This window comes from Lagenorhynchus albirostris, chromosome 5 (assembly GCF_949774975.1).
Source record: "Lagenorhynchus albirostris chromosome 5, mLagAlb1.1, whole genome shotgun sequence".
Classification (NCBI taxonomy): Eukaryota; Metazoa; Chordata; class Mammalia; order Artiodactyla; family Delphinidae; genus Lagenorhynchus; species Lagenorhynchus albirostris.
In genome coordinates this window covers 59,760,229-59,785,588 of record NC_083099.1, presented here as the reverse complement: position 1 = coordinate 59,785,588, position 25,360 = coordinate 59,760,229, and the positions used below count along the sequence as shown (strand labels likewise).

General features: G+C 35.0%; 1 protein-coding gene across 7 annotated transcripts in view; it reads right to left on the bottom strand.

The window, feature by feature from the left end:
- Nucleotides 1-227: 227 nt before the first annotated feature.
- The window catches only part of FXR1 (FMR1 autosomal homolog 1), a 40,178-nt gene continuing 15,045 nt past the window's right edge, over nt 228-25,360 (bottom strand). The window contains exons 8-17 of one of the 7 annotated variants that reach the window (XM_060150065.1): nt 24,306-24,384; nt 20,558-20,667; nt 15,641-15,727; nt 14,447-14,504; nt 14,297-14,359; nt 8,169-8,372; nt 6,560-6,760; nt 5,788-5,868; nt 2,041-2,132; nt 228-1,293 (exon numbers count right to left, since the gene is read on the bottom strand). In XM_060150065.1, coding sequence (XP_060006048.1) covers nt 1,123-1,293; nt 2,041-2,132; nt 5,788-5,868; nt 6,560-6,760; nt 8,169-8,372; nt 14,297-14,359; nt 14,447-14,504; nt 15,641-15,727; nt 20,558-20,667; nt 24,306-24,384 — 1,146 coding nt within the window. In that variant the 3' untranslated portion in view covers nt 228-1,122. Of the gene's footprint in view, nt 1,294-2,040; nt 2,133-5,787; nt 5,869-6,559; nt 6,761-8,168; nt 8,373-14,296; nt 14,505-15,640; nt 15,728-20,557; nt 20,668-24,305; nt 24,385-25,360 lie in introns of all 7 variants that reach the window. The other 6 variants (XM_060150067.1, XM_060150063.1, XM_060150069.1 and 3 more) reach the window with 6 other exon arrangements.

The window sequence follows — 25,360 nt, the reverse complement described above, 5'->3', positions numbered from 1 at the left end:
ACAATTCCCTAAACCATTCTATTCTAACACACTAAATTTTTTTAAGTACTAAGATTTCAGAGGATTCATTACAAAATGATAAATTGACCAGCTAATATTTTACTACTACTTATGAGCAAGTATAAATGCATCTTAAAAAGCAATCAGAATACTACTCTAGGCCTTTAAGTAGGTCCAACTACTTTTCAACAGTTGGTATAAAAAGTAGAAAGTTAAAAATCAGCAAATGGAAGATCAAAGTTTATTTACTACCTGCATACAAAAACATATTGCACATCAAACAACCAAAATCAAAAAAAAAAAAAAAGGAAAAAAAAAGAAAAAGGGGGAAAAAAGAAAAGGAAAAGATACTCTACTGAAGACTAACATGTAGTTTATACAGAATAAACCTTCTGGAAATTGATCTTTTCAGTAGTTCAGGTTATGTCTGAATGGACATGACTAATTCAGCTTAGTGTTTTAACTAAAGCTATGTTTGATTTTTTAAATACTGTACACTTTAATAAATAAACCAAACAAAGCCTCAATGTAGAACAGTCACTGCCAATATCACCCAGTGTCCCTGCAGATGAGAATTTAACAAATGTATTCCAGTGGCCTGCAGATTTTCCTCTACATACAGCATTTTAAAAACACATTAAAACAGACCAGTTTCCAGACTAAACTAATGAAGAAATTACAATTCAGTGCAAAATATCTTAGACTGCATTTCACTCTAGTTTTCCTCAGGTGAAGAAGTGGTTGCATATTATTAAAAATGTAACAAAAGCAGCTAATGCTTTCATAAAGAATATTCCCTTAGGGATCCCACCCCCCACCCACCTCCCCCCATCTCTGCCATATTTTGAAAACAAAATAACATTTCCTATAGCCAGCAACTTTTTTTAATGTTACATATACTATTCTCAAGGCACATCTGATGATATATTTTATAACACAGTAGGTGTCAAAGTATGTTTAACATATGATTTCTTCAGGATCCCTCCCCTTTCTGAATTCCAAATGGAGGAACTGAAAGTGCGATGTAAAGACTGGCGATCCATATTCTATCTTTGGCAAGCTTGTACAAGCACTATTGTAAAATGTAATGTAAAAGAACTGTAAACTAGGAACTTCTTCAGTTTATGAAACACCATTCAGGACTGCTGCTTCTTGAGTATTTTCTTCTTTTAAGGTATTAATCTTTTCTTCTCCTGGAGTACGCTGTAGCTTAGAAATTTCATCGCCAGAAGCACTAGTTGGGCCATTTATTGCCTTTTCTGAAGGACCATGCTCTTCAATCACATCTTTTGCCTGCCAAAGGGAGACAACTTTTTCAACTTCTTTATAAATGAAATCTATAGCTGAGGAGGACAATAGCTACATAAACATTAATTAGCTAATAAATAATTTTAGTTTTCACATACCACAATGGATCAAAGAATAAAAACATTCTTAAAATTCAAAACAAATACCAATGTACTCCACCTCTCTGGGCTTTTCAACTCTTTATCTCTAGTATCTAGCGGTGCATAAACCACAGGAAGAATCTGTACCTGTTTACTGAAAACTTGCACCTAATTTCATTTTAACCACTGGAAAGCTCACCATATAAAAGATATAAACATTAATACCCTAAGTAATGCAAATAACCACCTACTTACTCACCTTTTTTTTGGAACTCACATTTACATATCAAATCCCTTAAAATATTTAAAAGAATTGAAACTTAAAGGTCTTTATCCACCACTGAGAAGAGGTATATTCAGCCTATTGTTCCCCAAATTAAGGCAACAGTCTCTATGCCCAGTATCTTTGGGCAGACTGAATTTTACGAATGCTATTTAGAGTTCTAAATGAAAAGTATTTCAGGCTCAAGCATGCATATCTTCAGTTACCTGGGGCCAAAAACAAAATCAAGAGTAGTCTTTAACTAAAATATTACTGGTCTAATTGGGGAAACAAGTGATCATACAAGTAAGTTAAGAAGTGAAAATAAAACTAAACCATACCGAAAACAAAAACAAAAACACCAAAACCTACAGGTTAAATTCTCCTTACCATTTCTTTCTTGTTTTTAGCCAAAGTTTCCCTTGGGAGGTTTCTTTGTCTGCTCTGAGACTCAGCTCTAGAAATATAATCTGCAACTGTGACTGTTGAAGATGAGAAAAAAATTACAGGTGTTGAAAAAGTACTTCTAAAGTTTATTTATGGATAAAGAGTAATTTTACTTTTAAAATAAATTAATGGTGGGTTACCCAATTCAAAATTTTCTTAAGCTGGGTACCACCTCCAACCAAAAACTAACCCTGAAAAATGTGCCTGTGGTTTAGTGCTGACTACAGAAGATTTCAAGCTGGAGAGGCAAGGAAGCCTAGATTAAAGTCCTCTTCAACAAGAGTCCAGCCATTTGCTTCTGGTTAGTCTACAGTTGTGGGGTAAGTCTGACATAGAAATCCACAACCAAGAATAGAGAATGCAGCATTGTAAGCCCAGTGTTTGCACTTATCAGTGGGGGAAAAAATGGGGCAAACTGGGTCAAATCGTGGTGTAGCATGCTTCAATTTGAAATTTTCATCAAAGATGTAAAAGATTTACTCAGAAATTAGTTGTTCTGGTTTTTTTTTTTAACATTTTCTTTAAAAGCACAGTAAGATATCCAAGTGTATTTTATGGTTCCTTTTTCACATTTCACACTAGAAACCATTCTGAGTAATCTAAAAAAAACTGCAAGCAAACTAAAGATGACAGAACACCAACCTAAAAATGTGGCCATTGATCATGGTGGGAAAAGGTCCACCATTAATTCAGTAACCACTCCCTTTCCCCATCTTGCCAATCTTTCAAGCGACTGACTGAAAAGGTGTTTGTGTTTACAATGGCAGTAGGGATACAGGGAAAAGACTAACGCAAAGGCGAAAAGACTAACCCACACTAACACCCTACTGCCAACCCAACTGCAACAAACTACCTCTGGTCTGCTAGTACACTGGACTGGCCTCACACTGCAGAACTTTCTCTTCAAGGACCTGCAACTTAGAATTCACTGATTTGAAGAAATATCAAAATAATCACCCTCTTCCTTTCAAAGTATTTACTTTCCCTCAGAAACTGATGAAGGAAAATCCCTGATTATGTGGAATACGGTGTACTTTAAATTATGGAAGCAGGTAAATTACGAAAGAATTAAAACTCGGGTAAATTTAAAATTTAAAGTCACTATGTACAGGAAGAGCTAGTCCATCAGGTTCAAATTATATGAAAATAAATCATTTTAATATAATAAAAAGCTGGATTGTATTTACAATTCATTTTTCTTAATAATGAATTAACATGCTAACACCTTTCTTTATAAGATCCAAGAACTTTCTAGAACTTTCAAGAACTTTCTAAAATTATACTGTTTACCAAGAAAGGATTCTGACATAGATAGAACTATTAAAATGAATCTTTTTAAATCCCAAGGAAACAACTTAATTCAGAACTAATACACATCTTTAGAGACACCGCTAAATAAAGATGTTTCATGTCTAAAACTGTCTCTTTCCCTCCAAATTATAAGAAAATCAATGTACTCATTTTGGAGCTTTATAAATGGTCATTTAAATTCACTGTAAATAAATTTATAAATACATTTAATAATAGTTTCCAAAATTGGGGAGAGGGATACTATCAAATCCACTTCATTATATCTACATACACAGAAGCAAAAGCATCCTATTCTAGTTTGGAGAGCACCTTAATGAATTCATTCTGTTTCCATGGTTGAGCCCTCAGTGACACCTGGAAGAACTCAGCTACCTGGAAACCCTGATGCATAGACATGCATACTGCTAAATTTGAACACGTGACAATTCTTAGAACTCTTCATCCACTATGTACAGAGAATAGTATACTTTGATACAGTTTATCAATTAATAGGCACTTAGCTGGAAAGGTAAAAATTTATCAGTGCCCCTCCCCTACCAAAGGGAGGTAAAACTAAAAATAACCTCAGTTAATTCAAAGAAAAACCTGTTTATAGCCAGTCTTTAAAATAAAAGCCACTTAAAAGTTCAAAACAGATTAATAAGTATTTACAATATCTAGAAAAAAACTGAGGCAATTTGTGCAGCATAATTTGGACTCTAGAATTTAAGGGCTCCAAAGTTAATCCACTGGACACCAGTATACTGTCATTCTTTTCTTAGTAAAGAATACTCACTGCTTAATTTATACTAAGGGCAACAAGAAATTCTGAGCAAATATTTGTTTATTTCAGAGAATGTTGACATTAACTTTGGATAGAAGCTGCCTTCGTAGAACTCCTTCCAGGGGCAAAGGAGAAAATGATGTGCTTTTTCCACCTATTGTGTGTGTGTGTGTGTGTGTGTGCGCGTGTGTGTGTTGGTTTGGGGGGCAGGGGGCACGCTGAGAAAGGCAATGAGTTCTAAAGAGGAAATTAGTACTTCCAAAGAACAGAGTAAAATAGGAATAAATGCAGTAAAGAACACAAATCATTGCTTAATTATTTAAAACTCTAAATTACTCAAGTTTCAATTAATACCATGCAGAAATCTCTTCCTCTTCTTTATCAAAGGTTTTACGTTATTCCCTTTATGTCCTTTGACTTAGTAATGAACCACCATCCACCTAGTTAATAAATTATGTTGTAATTTATTCTATCTCAAGCCCAACCTACTAACAGCTTAAATTTCCTTATTTGTAAAGTACAGCCAAAAAGTGTACATACTGCTATGTCAGCTTCAAAAAACAAAATAAATACAATCTCTTCATCTAAAAGATATTTCTAACACTAAAGAGAGAGAAAAGAAGAGAAAACAGTAACATTTCCTGGAACCTATTTTGACAATATTTAATTCTTTTTAAATTTACAACTATCTTTAAAACATCAACTTTTTTTTCCCCAAGAATGGAAACTGATACCCTTAACCAGTTTTCTCAAATGTCTCCACAACCACTAAACTTAAAATTCTAAATAAAGATACTGGAATTTACATTCTTTATTTGGGGAAAACACAAGAATTTGCTTTGGAAAGAATGCAAAATTGATTAGTTTAAAAGGGGTTTATTTCTGGTGCACACAGTTTCTTCATTGTAAATATACATGTGATTCTCCATACAAAGGAAATGGAATTATGTTCAAGATAGTATAGACACAGCAAACAAGTTTCTTTGAAGTTACTAAAAATTATATCTACTTAAATTAACATTCTAAAACTAAGTAAGTACTATTAATTTGAATAGTTAGTAGGTGTAAGGGAAAAGGCATCACACTACAATAAACAAAAACATAACATGCATTCCTCTTACTAGGAAAAAGACACTTTCAAGTATTTTTTTCATTTATACTTTTTTTTTTAAACTGTGGGTATGAGAAACCCCACAAAAATGAGGTGCTGAACCCAGATATAGCAAGCAGGCACCATGCAAAAGCTGCCCAGTTTTGCCAATCAACCTCAATCACAATCTACAACATAGTTCCTGGGATGGCAGGCCCCAACTCAAGAATGCAGAATCTGCCAAGTGGACAAAATAACGGTATTCTCAACAGTATTTCCATGTAAAAAAATTGAGACACAACATTAGTTCAATTAGACGGGTTTACTACACATTTACGGTGTGAAGGAAGAATGCATTTTCTTAAGAGTAGTAGTCGTATTAGTTGAGTAAACAATTTATGCAATGCACATCTTGAATGTATATGCACAGGTGTACATGTAAGTATAATATATTTAGAAAGCAGACACATGACATTTTTTTTTCATGCTTGTAACCTGGTGTTGGCAACAGGTCCACGCAAGTTACCTGGCTGTCTATCTTCTGCCTGACCCCTGAAACGACGCCTGCGGCTACGATTGCGTCGCTGGGGTTTTTTTTCACTATCATCTGTAATTGCAAAGTTCACCATGAACTATTCTGACAAAAACAAAGCAAAAAACAAAGCAAAAAAAATAAAAAAACAAAAAACTTCTTTCCTTCAAAGATTTAAAGAAGGGAAAAGAACCTTTTAATTAAACAGGAAAAATAAAACAATACACATTACTCACAGGAAAAATACTTTTGTAGTTTAAAACATTCCTACTACATTAAATATGGAATTATCATCCAGAAATTAAGAGGGTTTTAACTCTTGATTAAACAAACTCTAAGACTTAATTACCATCATTCAGGAATAAAGTTTTCCTTTTTTTTACCAAAGTTAATGACATTTTAGCCCTCTGGAAATCAATTCCTACTCAGTATACACACCTTCATTAGTGTCATTTATAACATTTAAAGAGGCAAACTGAAAGCCCAATTTTGGTTTAGAACAGTAAGAGTATTAAGTGCCTTGCAGTTTGAATATTTGTATTGAAGGGCACTTTAATAAACCCTCCCAGTTTCAAATTATTTGGCTATACAAATCTGAGAACTAGACATTTAAGACAGACACAAAGCCATCTACCTCGTCTGAAGTAAACACTAGGAAAAATTCAACTTGTGAATTGCATATGTTTGGGATTTTTTTTTAAAAAAAGCTTCATACATTAACAATATTATACAATAATATATATCTTTTCCCTAAGTGCTTACATACCTAGCCCATTTTCATTAACTGAAGCTGTATCAGATTCAGTCATCCCATCCATCAGAACAGCATCTTCATCAGTCCTTCGTCTACGAGACCGCCTACGACGGTTAGTACTGTGATGAGATTCGCTGGCATCAGTGTCTGCAGTCTGATCTGATTCTGTATTATCAAGTAAGCTGTATGGATTGCTGTCTGGATCTTTGAGCACTATATGCATGTCAGAGGCAAGAAATATTTGTTTAAGAGAGCTGCAGTTATTAGGAATACTCCGACCTATATTGAACTATATCAATTAATGATAAGAAACTTCAATTTTCCCCAGGTAAAAATATACCCTCTCTGTCTTCAGATAAAATGTTTTCTGTATCACTATTTTACCTGAAAAACAACAAATATAAAAACCTTTAAATGGCAATGAAATATTAAAACAGAAGAAGGGCAGACAACTTGGCTTTCTACCATTTCTCTTTGACTTGTTTTGAAAACGTATTAGGAACTAGTATATTATTACATGCTACTTTTTACATTCACATTCCTAGCTAATCCTGCCCAGAGGCTAGAGAAATAAAAATGAAAACAAATATTCAGCTAAAATGAATCAATTCCACGAAACAGCTTTTTGTCTCCATAACTGAGTTCAATGTGGTTGCTGCTTCTTTGTGCCAATGTTAATGAACTATTTCCAAATAATACTCAACACCTGCACTCCATGACATAATAGAAATCTCTTACTATGAACTGAAGCAAGCAAAACAAGTCTACACAAAAAAGCATACTAAAAAATTTGAAATTCTAACTGGTTATAGGAAAATGTGGAAATGAATGTTGAGTAGTACTCCCATCTCCAGAAAGAAAGAGTGAAGGTGGAGTAAGGTGGGGTGAGGGTGGGAAAGGAAAGGTTTTAAGATATAATTTATAAGAAAAAAAAATACCCATCTTACCTATGTGCATTTATTGCTTCCACCAAATTATAGAAGAAATTCACCTAATCACGATTTTTCCTTTCTAAGTTTCCTTTGGTAACAGCTAGCAAGCTAGCATCTTTGCAAAAGACACTAAGTTTATCCATTAATCATAAACACTAGGTAAAGTACATTTACTTTGTAATTCAGCATACTATAATTTTATAAACCTTGATAAGAGTGAACAATATACTAAAATATAAAAAACTATTTCCCTGGAAGTCTGTAAACTGAACTTTAGGACTTGAAGAATATCACTAGAACTAGAGAGTACTTTAAAGTCCCGTAAAAGGTGTGATTTGATCCAGCCTTTTTTAAAAATTTATTAAGAGTGGTTTTATTAAAAGTTGCCATACAATAATATGCTATGGATCTAGTCCATGGATCCCTGACAATTCTCAATTCTCCCCCCAGCCCATTATACTACGCAAGAACATTCTGAATATTCTAGCTAAACTTTCACTGAGAAACACTCTATAGTGCTTTTCCTTATGTTGCTATGTGTACGTGTGTATATATATATATTCTACTATTTTCCTCAGACAGTTAAAAGAGAAACTTCCAAAAATGAGTGGCCCTGGTAAATGAATTAACGTATATGAAATTATACTGTTTACCAAGAAAGGATTCTGACATAGTATATAAAAGACTACCAGAACTGATGGAAGATTTGCCACCACGTGGTCCACCACGACCTCGACCCCCTGAAACACTTCTGCCTCTTCCTCCTGGGCGTCTCCTGCTGTCACGCTGATGCCGGCTCTCTCGGTCATCTTCTCCCGCCAATGACCAATCACTTAGCTCGTCTTTACGCTCAGATTCAGTTTCAGATGGGTTAGACAGCTCAGAGTTTGTACCTTGGGAAAGAAGAAAACATAAGCCAACTATATTTCTATTAAAGAAAAAAGTGAAATTTTTCAACATTATTTCCTGCTAATCACTGTTTAACCCTACTGATTGGCTGCTCCAAAGAAAGAGAAATAAAAATGTTAATGAATTTGAAATTTATTAACTAAGAAATAATTGAATGTTAATATTGTATACTAGTAATAAAGTATTTACCTAGTCAGATAGATTAAAAATTGAACTGTTTGGATGCGCAGAAACATGGCCAATAGAATTTTGCAAAGAACATACAAAACGTTACACATCTACAATATGAAAATGCACTTAATATAGGGAAATATTTTTTAAATTTTGCCCATTTTTAGGTTTTTAACAAATTGTTAGTATTGGGTTGGCCAAACAGTTCATTTGGTTTTAAGTAAAAATAAAAGACACATTTTTCATTTTCACCAAGAATTTTATTGCACAATGCATTCACTAACCAAACGAACTGTTTGGCCAACCCAATATAATAAGAACTAACCACTATCCAATATTTAAAAGCAAATTTAATCATATTTAGAAGAATGAGTACTTTATCTGCATACTGTATTCTACCATTATTTCACTGATTCTAGGCAGCACCTTTTTTTCACATTTAACATCTCTGAAATAAGAATATTTCTTATAATTGATGGTCTCATGAACTGGGAGTGTATTTTTAGTAGCTCTACATAAAATTATGTTTTTCGCACAATAATGTCTTAAGTTTGAAGAATACAGCGTTTGAAATCACTGAACAAATTTTAGGTTACTCTAAGAAAAGACAGCTTCAACCTGACAATCAATGGAGTTGAAGCCATTATCAGTGAAACAAAACTTCAGCATGACTTTAAAAGTTTATGGACTTTTTCTAACATCCCAATGGCTAAATTCAATAGTGACCTTTTAAAAATGTAAACACTGCAAAGATTCTATGAAAGCTTACATCATTATTATTATAACACAATTAATGTGTCAGATTTATATGACCCAATCACTATCATACTCATTCCCACTTCTATTCTTTGTTAGTTCTGGGATGGCATTTTTTCATCCTTTCCTCTTAGCATAGAGGTATCCTATGCTTTTCAAAAGTTCATTTTACACCTTTTTTTTTTTCCCTGGCTGCATTGGGTCTTTGTTGCTGTGCACGGGCTTTCTCTGGTTGCAGGGAGCAGGGGCTACTCTTCATTGCAGTGCGTGGACTTCTCATTACAGTGGCTTCTCCTGTTGTGGAGCACGGGCTCTAGGCACGCGGGCTTCAGCAGTTGTGGCACGTGAGCTCTAGAGCGCAGGCTCAGTAGTTGTGGCGCACGGGCTTCTTTGCTCCGCGGCATGTGGGATGTCTCTGGACCAGGGCTCAAACCCATGTCCCCTGCATTGGCAGGCGGATTCTTAACCACTGCGCCACCAGGGAAGCCCATTTTACACCGTTTTGCTTTTACAAAAGACCTCCACAAATACCTGTTTTCGCTAACCAAAAGAAATCAAAGAGGATTTCTGCTTTAGGAAAAAAAGGCACGAAGAGAAAATAGCCTTCGGCATTTGCTTTGCAGCAAGCCATTATAGAGGCAGCAAGCACCCCAAACAGTGACAGCAGCACACCCCAGCTCCTTCCTCAGGAACTAAACTCAGCATCAAGCCAACATAGTTTTGAACTGTGTCGGTGAGCATCTGTGCTTTATCTCACGTTATTTTGTGCATCTATTAGCAAGATGTGTCCTAAGGTAATTGCTTCTTCACTTTATGCCATTTCAGCTTACAAAAGGTTTCACAGGAAAACTCTACTTTCTGATAGTGTGGGAAACCTATACATGCAAATCTATCTCCTTAAGGGCCCAGTTCAATGTCTGTAGCTTCCAACCAATATAACTAAAAACAGACCTCTCCCCTTATTTCCTTAATGTGTATCTATCATGAAGTACTGTCATGTGTTGTTTTCTATTTTCTCCAGTGTGGATTTACTTCCCACTTGGTCTACAATATAATAAAGGGGAGAGCTCTGTCTTATATCTCTAAATGCCCCCAGAAGCCTAGCAACATGCATATCAATTTTCTCTTGAGATGTGAATTTGCTGCATGATTTTGAAGTTCCTATGCTGAACTCCCAAATAAGAAAGATAAACTAGAAATACACTATATTAACTCCATAGTCATTTAATGATAAAAGCAAAATACAAGAGCTCTTCAGATACACAAAATGCTACATACTAAAGTACAGGGATTAAAACGTAAAGTTTAAAAACAAGCCTACCAACTTCCTTTCTCCTTTAAAGATAAGTCTTCTATCATCTTTTTTTCTCCATATGCCATTAAATATAGATATAGCTAGTCATTATATAAGAATGGATACGTCAGACATACATTTTAAGAAGAATATAGCACACTTCTAGTAGTGACATTCGAGTCTTTGTTAAGAAATGAGTCTCACAGTAGAGAATGAATTAAAACACTTATTTTTCCAAATGACAAAAAAGAACTTTGTTAACTGATGTCATGGTCTGGTGGAATAAGGGTAGTTTATCATTTCATGAGTAGCTAAAAAAACAAAACAAAACAATCAAAAAAAACCTTGGAATGTATCAGAACTTTGGGATTTATTTACAAAGCTATATATCCTGCCTGAAAACATTACCAAAATTTGAAGTTAGATGAGTATCTCATTTTTTAACAGAAGTTCCTTTCAAATTACCTTTAGAAATACAGTGTAGTATTTAACTCAGTATCATAAGCAAAAAAATTTTCTTAGGTTTAACCTAAATCTAATACTCAAGATACTCAAAGAGGGTGTCTAAATCATAAATAGATTTCAGTAGATAAAGACAGCTATTAAGGTCAAAAACAAAAAAAGCTAATGAACTGGCTAGTGTTCCACTTCCTTCATATTAAACATTTCTGAGATGGCATAAGGAACTCTGCAGATGTAATTAAGGTTAAGGATATTGAGGTGGGAGGATTATCCTAGATCATCCAGGTAAGGCCAAATTAATCACATGGATCTTTAAAAAGTAGAGAACCATTCTCAACTACGGAGAACCAGAGATGGCAGCATAAGGACTCTCTGTAATTACTGGCTTTATCAGACGGAGGAAGCAGTCAATAAGCCAAGGAACAGAGATTGTCTCTATAATAAGCTGGAAGTGTCAAAGGAACAAATTTTTCCCTAGAGCCTCCAAAAGGAAATACAGACATGCCAACACTTAGATTTTAGCCCAATGACACTCATGTCAGATTTCTGACCTACAGAACTATGAGATAATATTGTAAAAGCCTCTGAAATTATGATTTGTTGCATAATCAACAGAAAAATACTCTTGTTAAAATCATTGCAATCATTCCAATCTCAATTCTGTAAAATATAATTTCATGAATCCAAAAAGTCAGGGTGGGGGGAGGCTTTATAAATGATCCATGAAACCAGTTCAATTTGTAATGGCTCCAACAAATAAAAAGACCTGTTTTTAACAGAATTTTAACTCATATTTTCCCCTAAAACTTCTAAAATCACCTTATGAAGATGGTTCACATCCTTTTAAACTATAGATTTTTTTTTTTTTGCGGTAAGCGGGCCTCTCACTGTTGTGGCCTCTCCCGTTGTGGAGCACAGGCTCCGGACGCACAGGCTCAGCGGTCATGGCTCATGGGCCTAGCCGCTCCGTGGCATGTGGGATCTTCCCGGACCGGGGCACGAACCCATGTCCCCTGCATCTGCAGGCGGACTCTTAACCACTGCGCCACCAGGGAAGCCCCTGTTCACATCCTTTTAAATGAACACATATGCTGAACTTAATATTAACAGCTAAAGCCCCACATTTTATCAAATCCAACATTAAGTCATATTTTGTGTGCCATTTAAAGAAAATGCTGCCAATTAAAGTTGTAAGACATCATCCATTGTAACACATATAACTTCAGAGATGTTAACTTCTTATACAGCTTATATATATATATATATATATATATATTCACCACCTAAAAAACCTTCTGCTATTAACTGAACAAGAACATCTACAACCAAATTCAAATAATTTTTATTTCTCTGGAGCCTACTTTAAGTTCAACAGCTATTTCAAGAAATACAATGTTACTAGTTGGCAAAGATTCAGAGGTAAGAGTGCCATCTACTGAACAATCTGCATAGCTTTCTTCAATCCAAATGATATTCCTCCACCATTCTCATTTATTTCTGTCAACAAAAGCATTTTGCCAAAGAGTGACCTCTCATCAATAAGTGGACTTCCCAGAGGCTTATAAAATTGTTCAATGAATTCATCAACCAAAAAACCAAATCTGATTATTTGTACTAGTAATTTGTACCTCTAAAATCATTCAATATGTACTTAATTTCTATTTAACTACTGATTGTCTTTTGTATTAAATGTGCTTTCAGGATTTTAACAGTTCTCAATTCTCAGTCCTTCACATACTGAACACAGTAACTGGAATTCTTCTTTTCAGGCTTCAATACAGGGTTAACTTTAAAATAATGAAAAAAGGGGAAGGGAAACTTGACCATCCAACTCTACAACAAATGAAAAACAGTACAAATCTAATATAACTCTGGCATCATCAGATGATCCTTTGGTTAAACATGAAATGTGGAAGTGGAATCTGCACACTGTAAAGCTTTCATGTATTTGTTTTCCCTAAATGCCTTCTATTCTGGAAAAGGTTTATGAAACTTTTTCCCAAAGCAGTTAGGATGAGCATAGGGGAGGAGAGAAGAGAGAAGAGAAGAGAGAAGGAAAGAGAGAAGGGAAGAAAAAAAATCAGGTCACTGCTAAGATCCAAGTCCAAATGCAGAAAAATGGAACAACTCCAAAGCTGAAGACAAACTGAGAAATTTAGGATTAGAGAATTGCTGACAATCACCATCCACTGGTTCCTTCCTATATAGGTTAAGCCCCATCCTCTCAGTGAAACACATTTTAAAAAATGTTCATTTATAAAATGTTAACTAGGTTCTAACTTTTAAAGCTCTCATATTATTGAAATGCTGTATTTCACAAAATAATTCCAGATGTGAGATATTAATATTCAAAACTGCCAAATGAACCAATATAGTATATTTTAAAAACCAGTACAGATTTGCTATATGTAATCATGGCACAGTGATTAGCATATTTTTTCATTTTTGCTTTTCCTAGAGGGTAGGCAAAAGATAAATCCTAGTAATATCACCACCATCACTAGGTTTTTATTGGAAAATGTATATAATTGTACAGGGAAAATACCTGAGAAAACAAGTTGCATATATATTTATTCTAAATATTTAGAACAAACATGATCATGAGCTATAAACTTAACAAAAACATGTTTCATTTCATTACACACAAACCTTTTACTTGAACACTAAAAACCTTTTACTGTCATTAATATAAAGCATGCTGTCACTATCAAAACATGTACCTCGGAACTATCTCCTGCCCTCAAAGCCAAGATAAAGTGATGAACTAAACAATAATAAGCAGGACTTCCCCGGTGGCACAGTGGTTAAGAATCCGCCTGTCAATGCAGGGACACGGGTACGAACCCTGGTCTGGGAAGACCCCACATGCCACGGAGCAACTAATCCCACGCACCAAAACTACTGAGCCTGCTGCGCTCTAGAGCCCACAAGCCACAAGTACTGAGCCCGTGCGCCACAACTACTGAAGCCCACACGCCTAGAGCCCATGCTCCGCAACAAGAGAAGCCACCACAATGAGAAGCCTGCGCACCGCAATGAAAAGCAGCCCCTGCTCGCTGCAACTAGAAAAAAGCCCACGCACAGCAATGAAGACCCAACGCAGCCATATAAATAAATAAATAAATGAAATAAAAAATAAATCCTAAAAACAACCCCAAAACAATAACAAGCAAAATGTATTGGACCACCGAAACCACTACCAAAAAAAAAAAATTTTTTTTTTACCATAACCGGAGGTGTAATTAGGGCCCCGACGACCTCTGCCTCTTCCACTATAAGACCTAGAACCTTGTACAGAAGAGACGGTACTTTCATCAGTGGCATATCCTTTCTCTTTTTCAGGCCCTCTGGTGGAAGAAGGTCTGAAACCCATACCAATCTGTCGTAGCTGTTCATCAATCTGCAGGCGTTCCATTCTTAGCTGTTCTACTTCCTATAACCAAAACAAAAAAGGATAAATCTTACATGTGTTTTTTTGTCTTCTTAAAGCCCAGAGCTTGAGCTATATTCCAGCAAAGTATAACTGTATTCTTAGTGAACACAATTTACAAGGTCATTTGCTAATTCAATTCACCAAGCATTTACAAATGCCTTAGCATCATGTGCCAACCATGCTAAGTGCTACAGGTATGCAAAATAAAGACAATGACTCTTCTCCTTCAAGGGAATGTTTACACACAAGCATTAGAATAACCTAGGGGATGTTCAACAGACAAGTGCTGAAATAACCTAGTTAAACAGCTAATAATTACATAAAATTACCAGATCTAGCCTTCCAGGAGTAAAAACTCTGCTAAATCAGGTAAGGTACCATTTATGACAGGTACTATTAATAACCTACTTTCCTATCAAAATAATGACACTTGAGTTGTGACCTAGATGAACTGGCAGACTTGGTCATTCAGAGAATGAGGTCATTACAGGATGTGAAGGTAAGGTGTCTAGAGAAAGCTCTTGGCTAAAAGGCAGAGTATTGGAAAGATGAGTTTTAAAAAAAGGAATGACATTATCAGGGGTGCTTTCAAAATATTAACACAGCAGCCAACGATATGAGTGACTAAAAGGAAAACATAACTAGAGACAGAGCAGTTGAGATACTATAAACAAGAAAAAAACAGCAGGAATAAGAAGAGTAGAAAATGACAATTCCAACTTATAGGGAATTTCTTTTCTAAAACCTTTTCTCTTTATTCATCAACCCAGACAGACTATATTAAAAACAATGGTTAAGAATTATCAACTGATACCTATGGGGGTAGTACACATGATTCAGAGAGTATCAGTTACCAAGAAAGCCCACCTTCATTCCTGGTTCTGTGTCCTATCTGCATCAAACACAAGAGTGACCATGTCTTAAACAGTACGGAAAGAAATGTAAAAGTACAGAGGGAAAGAGAAAAAATGTACACGAGGCCAATCATTTTACTACAGCAAAGGACTTTTAATATTCTCACGCAGAAAGAAAGGGCAAATATGAAGCTGAATTAACAAAAATATTTAAAGACTTAAAATTTATTACAAATATAAAGTTAAACGTGTGGAGCAACATGATATGAACACTATACAAACCTTTAGGTAAGCAATATGATACTCTAAAAGAACTTGCACATTTCCAATGCTTTCTTTAGTGCCAACAAATACAAATGGAACCATCCCCTGTAAGAAAACACAACATCCTCAGTATTTAATATTTATGTTTTCTAATTTCTAATTCAATCTAATCTTTTAAGTATATAAACCAACTTTTAAAGAAATTTACCATCAAACTGGCATGAATTTTCAGACTAGATATATCACTTTAGTAGTGCTTTCCTTAAAAACGTAATAAAACCCATTAGCCAGGTTATCCCTATATTATGTGCTCAGATAGCAAAACTTTCAACATGTGTGTAATGGAAGGAGTACTTCGTGATCATTAATAGAAGCATCATCTACAGACTCTCAATATTTACACAATGTAAAGAAATTACTGATATGGGCAAGTAGTCACCAGTTATTAAAACAAATGAAAGGATTAACCCAGACCTGGTTTACTTAGCTGAATTTCAAAAGAGGAAGGTTTAAAAAAGTGAGGAGGAGAGTAAGATAATTTTTTTTTCCTTTATAGAAGTAAACTTCCAGCTTCCTACTGGCTAAGGGCAATGAACAGATCCTAAGTAAACACCCAATCACAGTGTCTTTCCTCATTTTCTTAATTTTACAGAATAGTTCCTAACAGTTATCTAAACAAACTGGCTTAACTTTGGATTCTAAATATGGAATTAAGTGTGGCTTAACTTTTTATTCTATGTAAGAAACTACTATGTGACTTATTTTCAAAATAATTTTTTTTTTTTTTTTTTTGTGGTACGCGGGCCCCTCACTGTTGTGGCCTCTCCCGTTGCGGAGCACAGGCTCCAGACGCGCAGGCTCAGCTGCCATGGCTCACGGGGCCCAGCCGCTCCACAGTGTGTGGGATCTTCCCGGACCGGGGCACGAACCCGTGTCCCCTGCATCGGCAGGCGGACTCCCAACCACTGCGCCACCAGGGAAGCCCCAAAATAATTTTTTAAAAATTTAATTGAATTTTAGTATGGGAGATCAAAAAGAAGAAATGGACCAGGGCAGGTGCTAAGGCTACAGTACAGAGCACAGCTATCATGGAGCTTAAAGCGAGTGACTATAAGGAAGTAATTACAACTAGGAAGGCATGAAACAAGGGACTCTAACTTAAGCTTATTAGGAAGTGAGAAAGTCTTGACAGTGTCCTCAAAAATTCACATGCAGAAAACAGAGGATATAAAGTGAATAAAAGACACAGGGGAGGGGAAAAAAAGAGATCTAAAAAGTTTTAATCACATACTGTATTTCTGGGACTATATTATTTACGTTCATTATTTAATGTTCATTAAAAATTCACTTTAAGAAATATCCCAATTCTACAGCTGAGAAAACTATTTGCTCCCAGCCAATTTCATATCCAGTTACTTAATTCTAAACAACATCCACGTGTTAACTGCCAGAACCTATGCTAAGGAATAGGATAAATAAAGTCCCTGTTCTAAAGGTAATCACAATCTCAGAAAAGATAATAAACCTTCCTGTAATAATCTCATTGTACAGCATTAATGATATGAACTTTAAAAGCACAGGAATATTAGGTAGAATGTGAATTATGCCATCCCAGATGTGGAAATTTAGGGGAATTCATAAGAGTATTATTGTCATTTAAAGCCAATATTAAAAATAAATAGTATTTTACAAGTAGATAAAAACGGTAAAGTCTTTCCGAACAGCTGATCTGCAAGGATTAAGAGAAATAGAATGCCTTGACCCCCAACTGGAGATAGTAACCAATAGTTACCTCCAAAGAAAAGGAGCAGTAAAAAGGCATCCTTAACTGCACGTATTTTACCGACTATTTTAATAGGTATTATAACCCATTAAAACAAAAAAACTGGAGTAAAGAGTAAATGATTATTACTGAATATATGAGTTTACATCTAAGTTATTTCAGTGAAATTTCTAGATTTAAAAATATTTTTTAAACTGATTATTTATAGTTAACAGGTGACACTGAGATAAACTAGCACTCAGAAAAAATAACGCTGATCCTGCTCCTGATAACATTACACCAAAAAAAAAAAAAAAAAAAAAAAAAAAACTGGAGGGAAAAAACTAGAAATGCACTTCTGAACAATCTATGACCTGCCAAACATGACACAAAACTGCAGAAGTCAGAAGGCAAAAATATTTGCCACATACATAAAGAGACTAACTTACTCAAAATGCAAAAGCTTACACACTTCAGTAATAAAAAATGACAAAACATATGCAAAGGACAATCTGTTTATAGAAAATGTCTTTCAAGCAAATGGAAAGATAATATGTACATCTTCTGGAATGGCACTAATTAAACTGTGGTAAAACTCAGTACTGGCAAATATGTGGAATACAGACATTTTCTATACTGGTGGAGGAATGTGTGGGAAAACTAACAAGATCTAAAAATTTAAATGCCATATAGCCTTTGATCTAACAAATGCACTTCCAGGAATTTACTCTTCAGTCACAAGGGATCTTTGCTGCAACATTATTTTTAAGAGCAGAAGACACAAAAAGGCAACCTGACAAGTCTAAAATCTATTAGACATGATGGAAAGAGAAAGACATGGACAGGACATAAATATAATTTATTTTTTACACCATACCTTTCTGTGCTATTCTAACCTTTACATAAACCGTGTTTCTTTTACAATTAAAAACTCAAATCTAATCTTAAAAAACCTTAATTAACTGACTTTAAATATTTACCAGGTGCCTACTCTATACAGTTCATTATGCTAGGGAAGAAGGGAGAATATGAGAATTCAGATTTGATTTCTTGACTTCAAGGAGCTCCATAACCTGGCTTAGAGACATAAGATAAACCAGAAAACAAAATGAAAGACTTAAAGAAAATCATTAAATACACAATTATATAGACAATAAAAGCTATGGTATACAGGTGGAAAGGTCATATTGGGCTAGAGGTGAGTCACCGAAGACTTCAGAGTAAACAAGTTATAAACTGAGTCTCCAGGGGATTTAGACAGCTTTTTTTTCTTTCTTTCTTTTTGGCCACGACACACAGCTTGCGAGATCTTAGTTCCCCAATGAGGGATAGAACCCAGGCCCACAGCAGTGAAAGTGCAGAGTCCTAAACACTGGACCGCCAGGGAATGCCCCTAGACAGCTTAAATTGTGAAATGGTGGCCCCAAATAAGCCAATATCAACTTTCAGATTTGTTTTCACATGCAATGTTTGGAAAATTGAAAAATTTTGTGTACTGTTTAGGTTTCCAGCTTTTCTTTAAAATATTGGAAGAAACAGCAACACATAATACATGCATTCCTACACAGCAACCAGATTAAACGTGAGCAGCATGTTTCTTTTATAGAAAGGCACAGTGTGCCCTCCCTTTCCTATCTTGTACATCCCAACTTGCTTCATAATTTACATAATGTGCTTGCTATCTTTTAGCATTTAAATTTCTTAACTCTGGCACAGAAATGGAGGTAACAATGACCAAAACTACAAACAAAGGAAAGTACAATAACTTCTTAATTTATGAAGGAGGGCCTAGAAGAATTAGCTTGCAACAAGATAGTAAATACTAGAAAGCAACTGGGAATAAGTCAAGCTAAGGGAAGACTAGATATTAGTATCAAGCTAAGAAATTAATAATTGAGTCATTAATGACCCTGCCCAGTAAACACCTTGATCTTCAGATCAATTTTAGGCAGTGGTTGTATGCCAAATGGATCACCATTATTTTATATAGTAAGTATAAATGGGGACAGTGCCAATTATAACAGTATGACACCCTCAATTTTAATCCTCATCTTAAATTCAATAAACAATGGGGTTTCCCCCCCATTTGGTGCATGGTGTTTGCTTAAGAATAAGTTAAAATTACTTGAGGTTCACAGCAGTTTTTGAAGCAGTGTAGGATGAAATCAATCCACAAGTACTCATTTGTATAACAGTAAGACATTTCTTTTCTCTCATTTGTTTTTAAGTGTGTATTTTACCTCCACATTCTAACTAATTAAAATGAATAAAGAAAATGGTATCTTTCATAGGCATCTTTACAACATCAAATACCAGCTGTGAGGCTATTTATCTGAGCCAAAATCTACAACTTTCTCTGTGTGTGTGTGTGTGTGTGTGTGTCTCTGTCTATTTATTTATTTATTTTAAAAAAAACTTACTCTGCCCGATAGGCAAACAAACTCTCTAGTTATCGTGCAAAACTGAGGAAGGTGTGAATGTACTGCTTTCTGGGAGATAATATGGGGGAAAATCCTTGCCTTATGTTCAGACATGCAACTTATACAGAGTTGACCACTGGAGCCACAAAGGTGAGAGATGCTTACAGTGGTGGATGAGAAGGAAAAATACAGCACTGTGGACAAGACATCAACATGTAAGAAAAAGACTGAAAAAGAAATTTCAGAAAGTTGGTATCAGAATTACTAGCAACATAAAGCTTAAAGATTTCAATTAAAAAATGGTTAGGGCTTACAAATTCTAAAAAAAAAGTCAAGGAAGTGTTACATATCAAGAATTCCTTCACAGCCGACTGTTTTGTTTAGAATATCAAATTCTTTACACTCTAAGTACAAAAAAAAAGAACTGTTAGGATTATCAGTCTTTTTTATTTCTCCCCCCAAAACTGGCTTTTTTACTGACATACTGAGAAACCAACCAAGGCCAAAAGCCCAAGGCCAACAACTGAAAGATGACTTGTTTTCTAAGTGTGTTAAGCAACATTGTAAGGAACAGAACTTTTTAAAAAAGAAAAATCTGCTGCAGAGCATAAGCAGTTCACCGGATATAACTTTCCTAAAACAATTTTCAAAATATAAAAAATAGTACTGTAAGTCAACCAGAAAAAGAATGGGGGGCGGGGGGGGGGAGGAGGGAGACACACGACACAAGCAAATTATGTTTTAAATACTTACATCTTCTCTAGGTAGTTTATTTTCATTGTCTCCTTCAATTCTCACCCGAACCACACCAGATTTGTCTACTATTTCTTGAATAACTTTGCCATTCTTCCCAATTACTTTTCCTTTAATAAGAGAAAACATATATAATGGTAAGTTAAAAACCAACACTGCTTATCATTTCAACACCAGCCCAAATAATTTGACTTACTATCAAATTATAAAAACCAAGCAAAACTTCATCTTCTTACTCTCAATTAACTCACCCTAAAGACCACTGAAGAACTTTATCCTTGGTATGAAACTTTCACTTCAGTACTCCCAAGGCAACTACTGTTAACTGAGATTGACAGTGCCACTCACAATGTAAGCCATTTTCAATGTCTAAGTATTTTTTAATATGTTCTATATTATTTTTAAAATATCAAGTCATATCCATTTATTTCAAAAACTTGGATATATAAATGAAGGCAAAAAGAAAACTTTTATTTTGGCATTAATCACATCAATTTGTTTACATTTATGACATATTACATATATTATTATTCAAACAACTAACAAAGTCATCAATCTGGCTTTTAAGTTCCTACTTGTTCAAAAGACACCTGTGACTTCAAGATTCTTTTAAAATGAATATTCTCTTCACCAAAATAAAATGTTGACATTTAACAAGTATTACATTTTTTACACCTGTAAGTTTTTAAAGTACTGCAGAAGTGTACAACTACATACAACATGTATATGGTTTGCTGTCTTCCTAGATACGAAATACTGTAAAATGACATAAATTCAAATTATTTACCTTCTCCACACTTAACTTGTAAGTCTGTCACATAGCAGTTATTGAGTATCCAATAATTAGAGGAGAAACTAAAAGGAGGACACGAAGATGCTCTTCCCCTTAGGAACTCACTTGTTATAAAGCTAACATACACCCATAAAGTAACAAAGCAATACTGGGTAGTGTTACCTGGTAACAGAAGTAAATGTTCAAGTAACTACCAGTGTATGGAATAGATGTATCCTAAGTTAACAGCAACATCTTATTTGTTAAGTCCAAATCCTCAATTAATTAAAATTTTATACTATATCAGCAATCTATTTCCACAATAAATTCATTTTGGTTGAAAGAGGTTAAAATGTAAGTTTCTCCTATTGCATGCTTGAGAGAACAGTTCTCAATAAAGAATAAATAAGGGGGGAAGGAGATAAATAAGGAAACAATGGCAACAATAAGCCGGTCAATACAGCAGACACTATTATAGGATTTTCAAACCTCCTTGCCCAATAACCCTAAATTTAAAAGCACCAGCAATTGAACAGGTAAAAAGAAAAAACAAAGGAGTAGGACAGGGAAGTCACATGATGTATGTCTTCTCTGAGCAGCCCTAGCAGCAGCATATAAAAGCAACCTTCATGTTAACACAGTGAAGCTCAAGCAGCAACTCCATCCTTGACCCTGCTAAAAATAAGCAAATATCTTTTCGAAAAAACAAAAATCAGATTGATATATCACACCCCCTCCCCCAAATCTTTACCCCTTCCTTCTTGTGAACTATACCAGTGGTGAGTGAATATCCATCACCCTTCTGGGGTCTGTGGCAAGGACCTACCTGCAAGTTTTATTTAGTCCCACCAGAGACCTTCAGTATTTTAACTGATCATTTCCACAGTTTAAATTCCAAAGCATATTGACAAACTGAAGCAGACCTGTAGTATAATTTGAGCACTGAGCATAAATGCTGAAGGGACAGAGTCGAGAAGTGATTAAGGAAGGCTTCCAGGAGGTGAAAAGTTTCAATTAATTTTCAAATCAATGTTCATGTAACACTTTCGATTTGGGAAGGGTGGGAATTGTCAACAAGTCTAGAACCCTTGGAACCTGAATATGTGCAGAAATCCTCTCTGAAACTTACCTACCAAGTAGTCCTCATTCCCATTTATGTCTCAGTCCTCTTTTTTTTCTCTTTCACTTGGACTAAGAAGGTACTATTTTTCAAAACACTGCTTCAACCAGAAAACATTTTGGAGGAAGATGTAGTACTACTATTATACACACCAACCAACTGAAGTCCTTACTTCTGAGTATTTCACCAACGCATAATAGTTGCTAATATTTATTTTCGAAACAGTAAACAAACAACCCAAATCACCAAAGCCAACCAAGCCAGGGTGGAGGAAAAAAAGAGACATGACAGGTACTCACATCACTGCACAGATAAATGAATAAAGAGAAAAATCTGAGAGCTACAAATACACCCAATTTCCTTATTTCTGAAGTATCAGGAATTTTTACTTAAAATTAACACTACCACAAATTCTACAAGACCAAGGCTATCTTCTATAGAATTGTTGGGCTGGAAAGAACCCTGACTCCCTTGGACACACTCACCTCCAAATCATTTTTACAAGTGAAGAAATCTTAAGTTAAATTATGTTCTGTAAAAGCAGCAACCAAAATGTTAGTACTGATAGCTGTCAATAATAGAGTATTATATAAACAACAAAGGGGATCATTTTCAAAAGCAGCTTTCTTGTCAAAGGCAATTTCATTAGGCAACAATAAACATTTGGTAACTTTTTGTTATCTTAACATTTATTAAAATTATGTACAATTCCTGAGACTTACATTTAATTGTAACCTCTCAACTCATAATCTCCAGCAATTCAGTATACAGTGAACAGTGGTTTCTAAGAACAGATTAAGTGGAGCTTTCTTAACTGGTAGTATATATCATACCCATCCAAACGTTTGGGCAGAAGTGAAAAGATTTTTATATAGTTGAACACCATGAAACTGTCCAAATTCTTGTGTTGTACACTATTATCCCAAGTGCACTACTTTTTACTGGCCAAAACAAACATCTTTTTTAATAGTGGAAGTATTTTTTTTTTAATTTTCACCTACTAATGTTTTACGGAATTTGACAAGTAAAACATGTATAGAATCTTCCTATAGGCGTAACTATATATAAATGGAGCCCAAGGGGCTCTAACTATTTAAGGTCAAAAAACTAATGAGATTCAATAGATGACCAAAAAAATCATAAAAAACCATTCCCCTAGTAAATTTTGCTACATCATGTTGATGCTTTATTTATGTCAAACTTTTAGGATAATCACTAAGTATTTAACATGTGACCAAAGCTTCTCCCATATGTCTCAAACAGCATTTTAAAAGACAGCACAGATGTAGAGGATAATAACAAAGCTGTTAAACAACTAATCCCAAGCTATAATTCTCATTTAACTGCACCTTCAAATTCAAAAATCGCCACTTAACTTAATAACCCATGGGCGCAGCAGTTTTCACTAAGTGTCAAAAACTTAATAGTGAAACCTCCCCTCATATCATCATCACCATCCTTCTCTCCTGCCTATGACTTCTTAAACTTTATTCTATGCCTTTGCAACAACTATTACTTACTCGAGGCCTACTGTGTAGAAATTTATTACCCTATTGTTAGTCCATTCTTACTTTTTCTTCTACATTAAACAGAAGAAAAAAATTACCACAAATACCTTCTCAAAAAGTACTATGACAATTTTGATGGATATATGAATGATAAAGACATCAAGCAAATGAAAATATTAAGAAAGAGGCCAAAGGATGAAAAGGCTTAAGAAAAACTATAATGACAAACTGTTATAAAAATAATACTCTACATAACTTTAAGATATCAGAAAACTCTAATTTTCAATTAAGTCACTGTACGTAATTAAGTAACATTTAACTTATTTAACATTTAGCAGAAGTACTTACCAACAAGATTCCTAGGAACCTGAATAAAATCCTCCACAAATTCCAAAAAACCTCTAGCCTTTTTTACAGCATCAGCACTCTGGTGGGGAGAGAGGGGAAACAAACATGAAATTCAACCTTGAAGAAACCCACAATCCACAACAAAAATAAAATAAGAAAAACTGAATTATTACGCTCTAGTACAAGATTCTGCTCAGACCACCAGAGTGACATTTCAAGTCAAATAATTCATGAAGTATTTTTCCAAAAAAAGTCACAGTAATCACTGAACAGCTAGGAAAGAGTCTTTTACAACCAAAATATGTTAGACATCTCTAAGGTCCCTTTTAAGCTCCTGAGAAAATTAAGAGAGTTTAACTTACTTACATTAGCCAAATTTAACCCAATCCTAAATACATCTGGCCCACACTCCTATGCTGAATTCTCCAGGTGAATGTTAAAAAAAAAAAATTGTTCAGGGCTTCCCTGGTGGCGCAGTGGTTGAGAGTCCGCCTGCTGATGTAGGGGGCGCGGGTTCGTGCCCCAGTCCGGGAGGATCCCACATGCCGCGGAGCAGCTGGACCTGTGAGCCATGGCCACTGGGCCTGTGCGTCCGGAGCCTGTGCTCCGCAACGGGACAGGCCACAACAGTGAGAGGCCCACACACCGCAAAAAAAAAAAAAAAAAAAAATTGTTCATGTTGTCTGTACTATCTGCATTGTTTTTTCATTCTCAACGTAAGAAATGATTTAAAAGGTTGTTTCTGCAGATGCATTTAAAAAAAAATTACCTACTGATAACATCATTAAAATTCCTAATCGCTAATGGTTATGATTTTAAAAGACCAGAAGATGGGGGCGGGGGTGTCTTCACCAAAAGGAATTTATAGTCTAGTAACAGTTAACTTCCACTTCTAATGTTTGTCCTTTAATAACCACAGGTCAAGTATGTTGTGTGCTCCCTGTATTATACACAGCAAAAAATTTTAAACCATATTTAATCCTCATAAACTGTAAGGTAAGCACTATTAATATTCTCATTTTACAATTCAGAAAATTACGCAGGGAAGCTGAGTA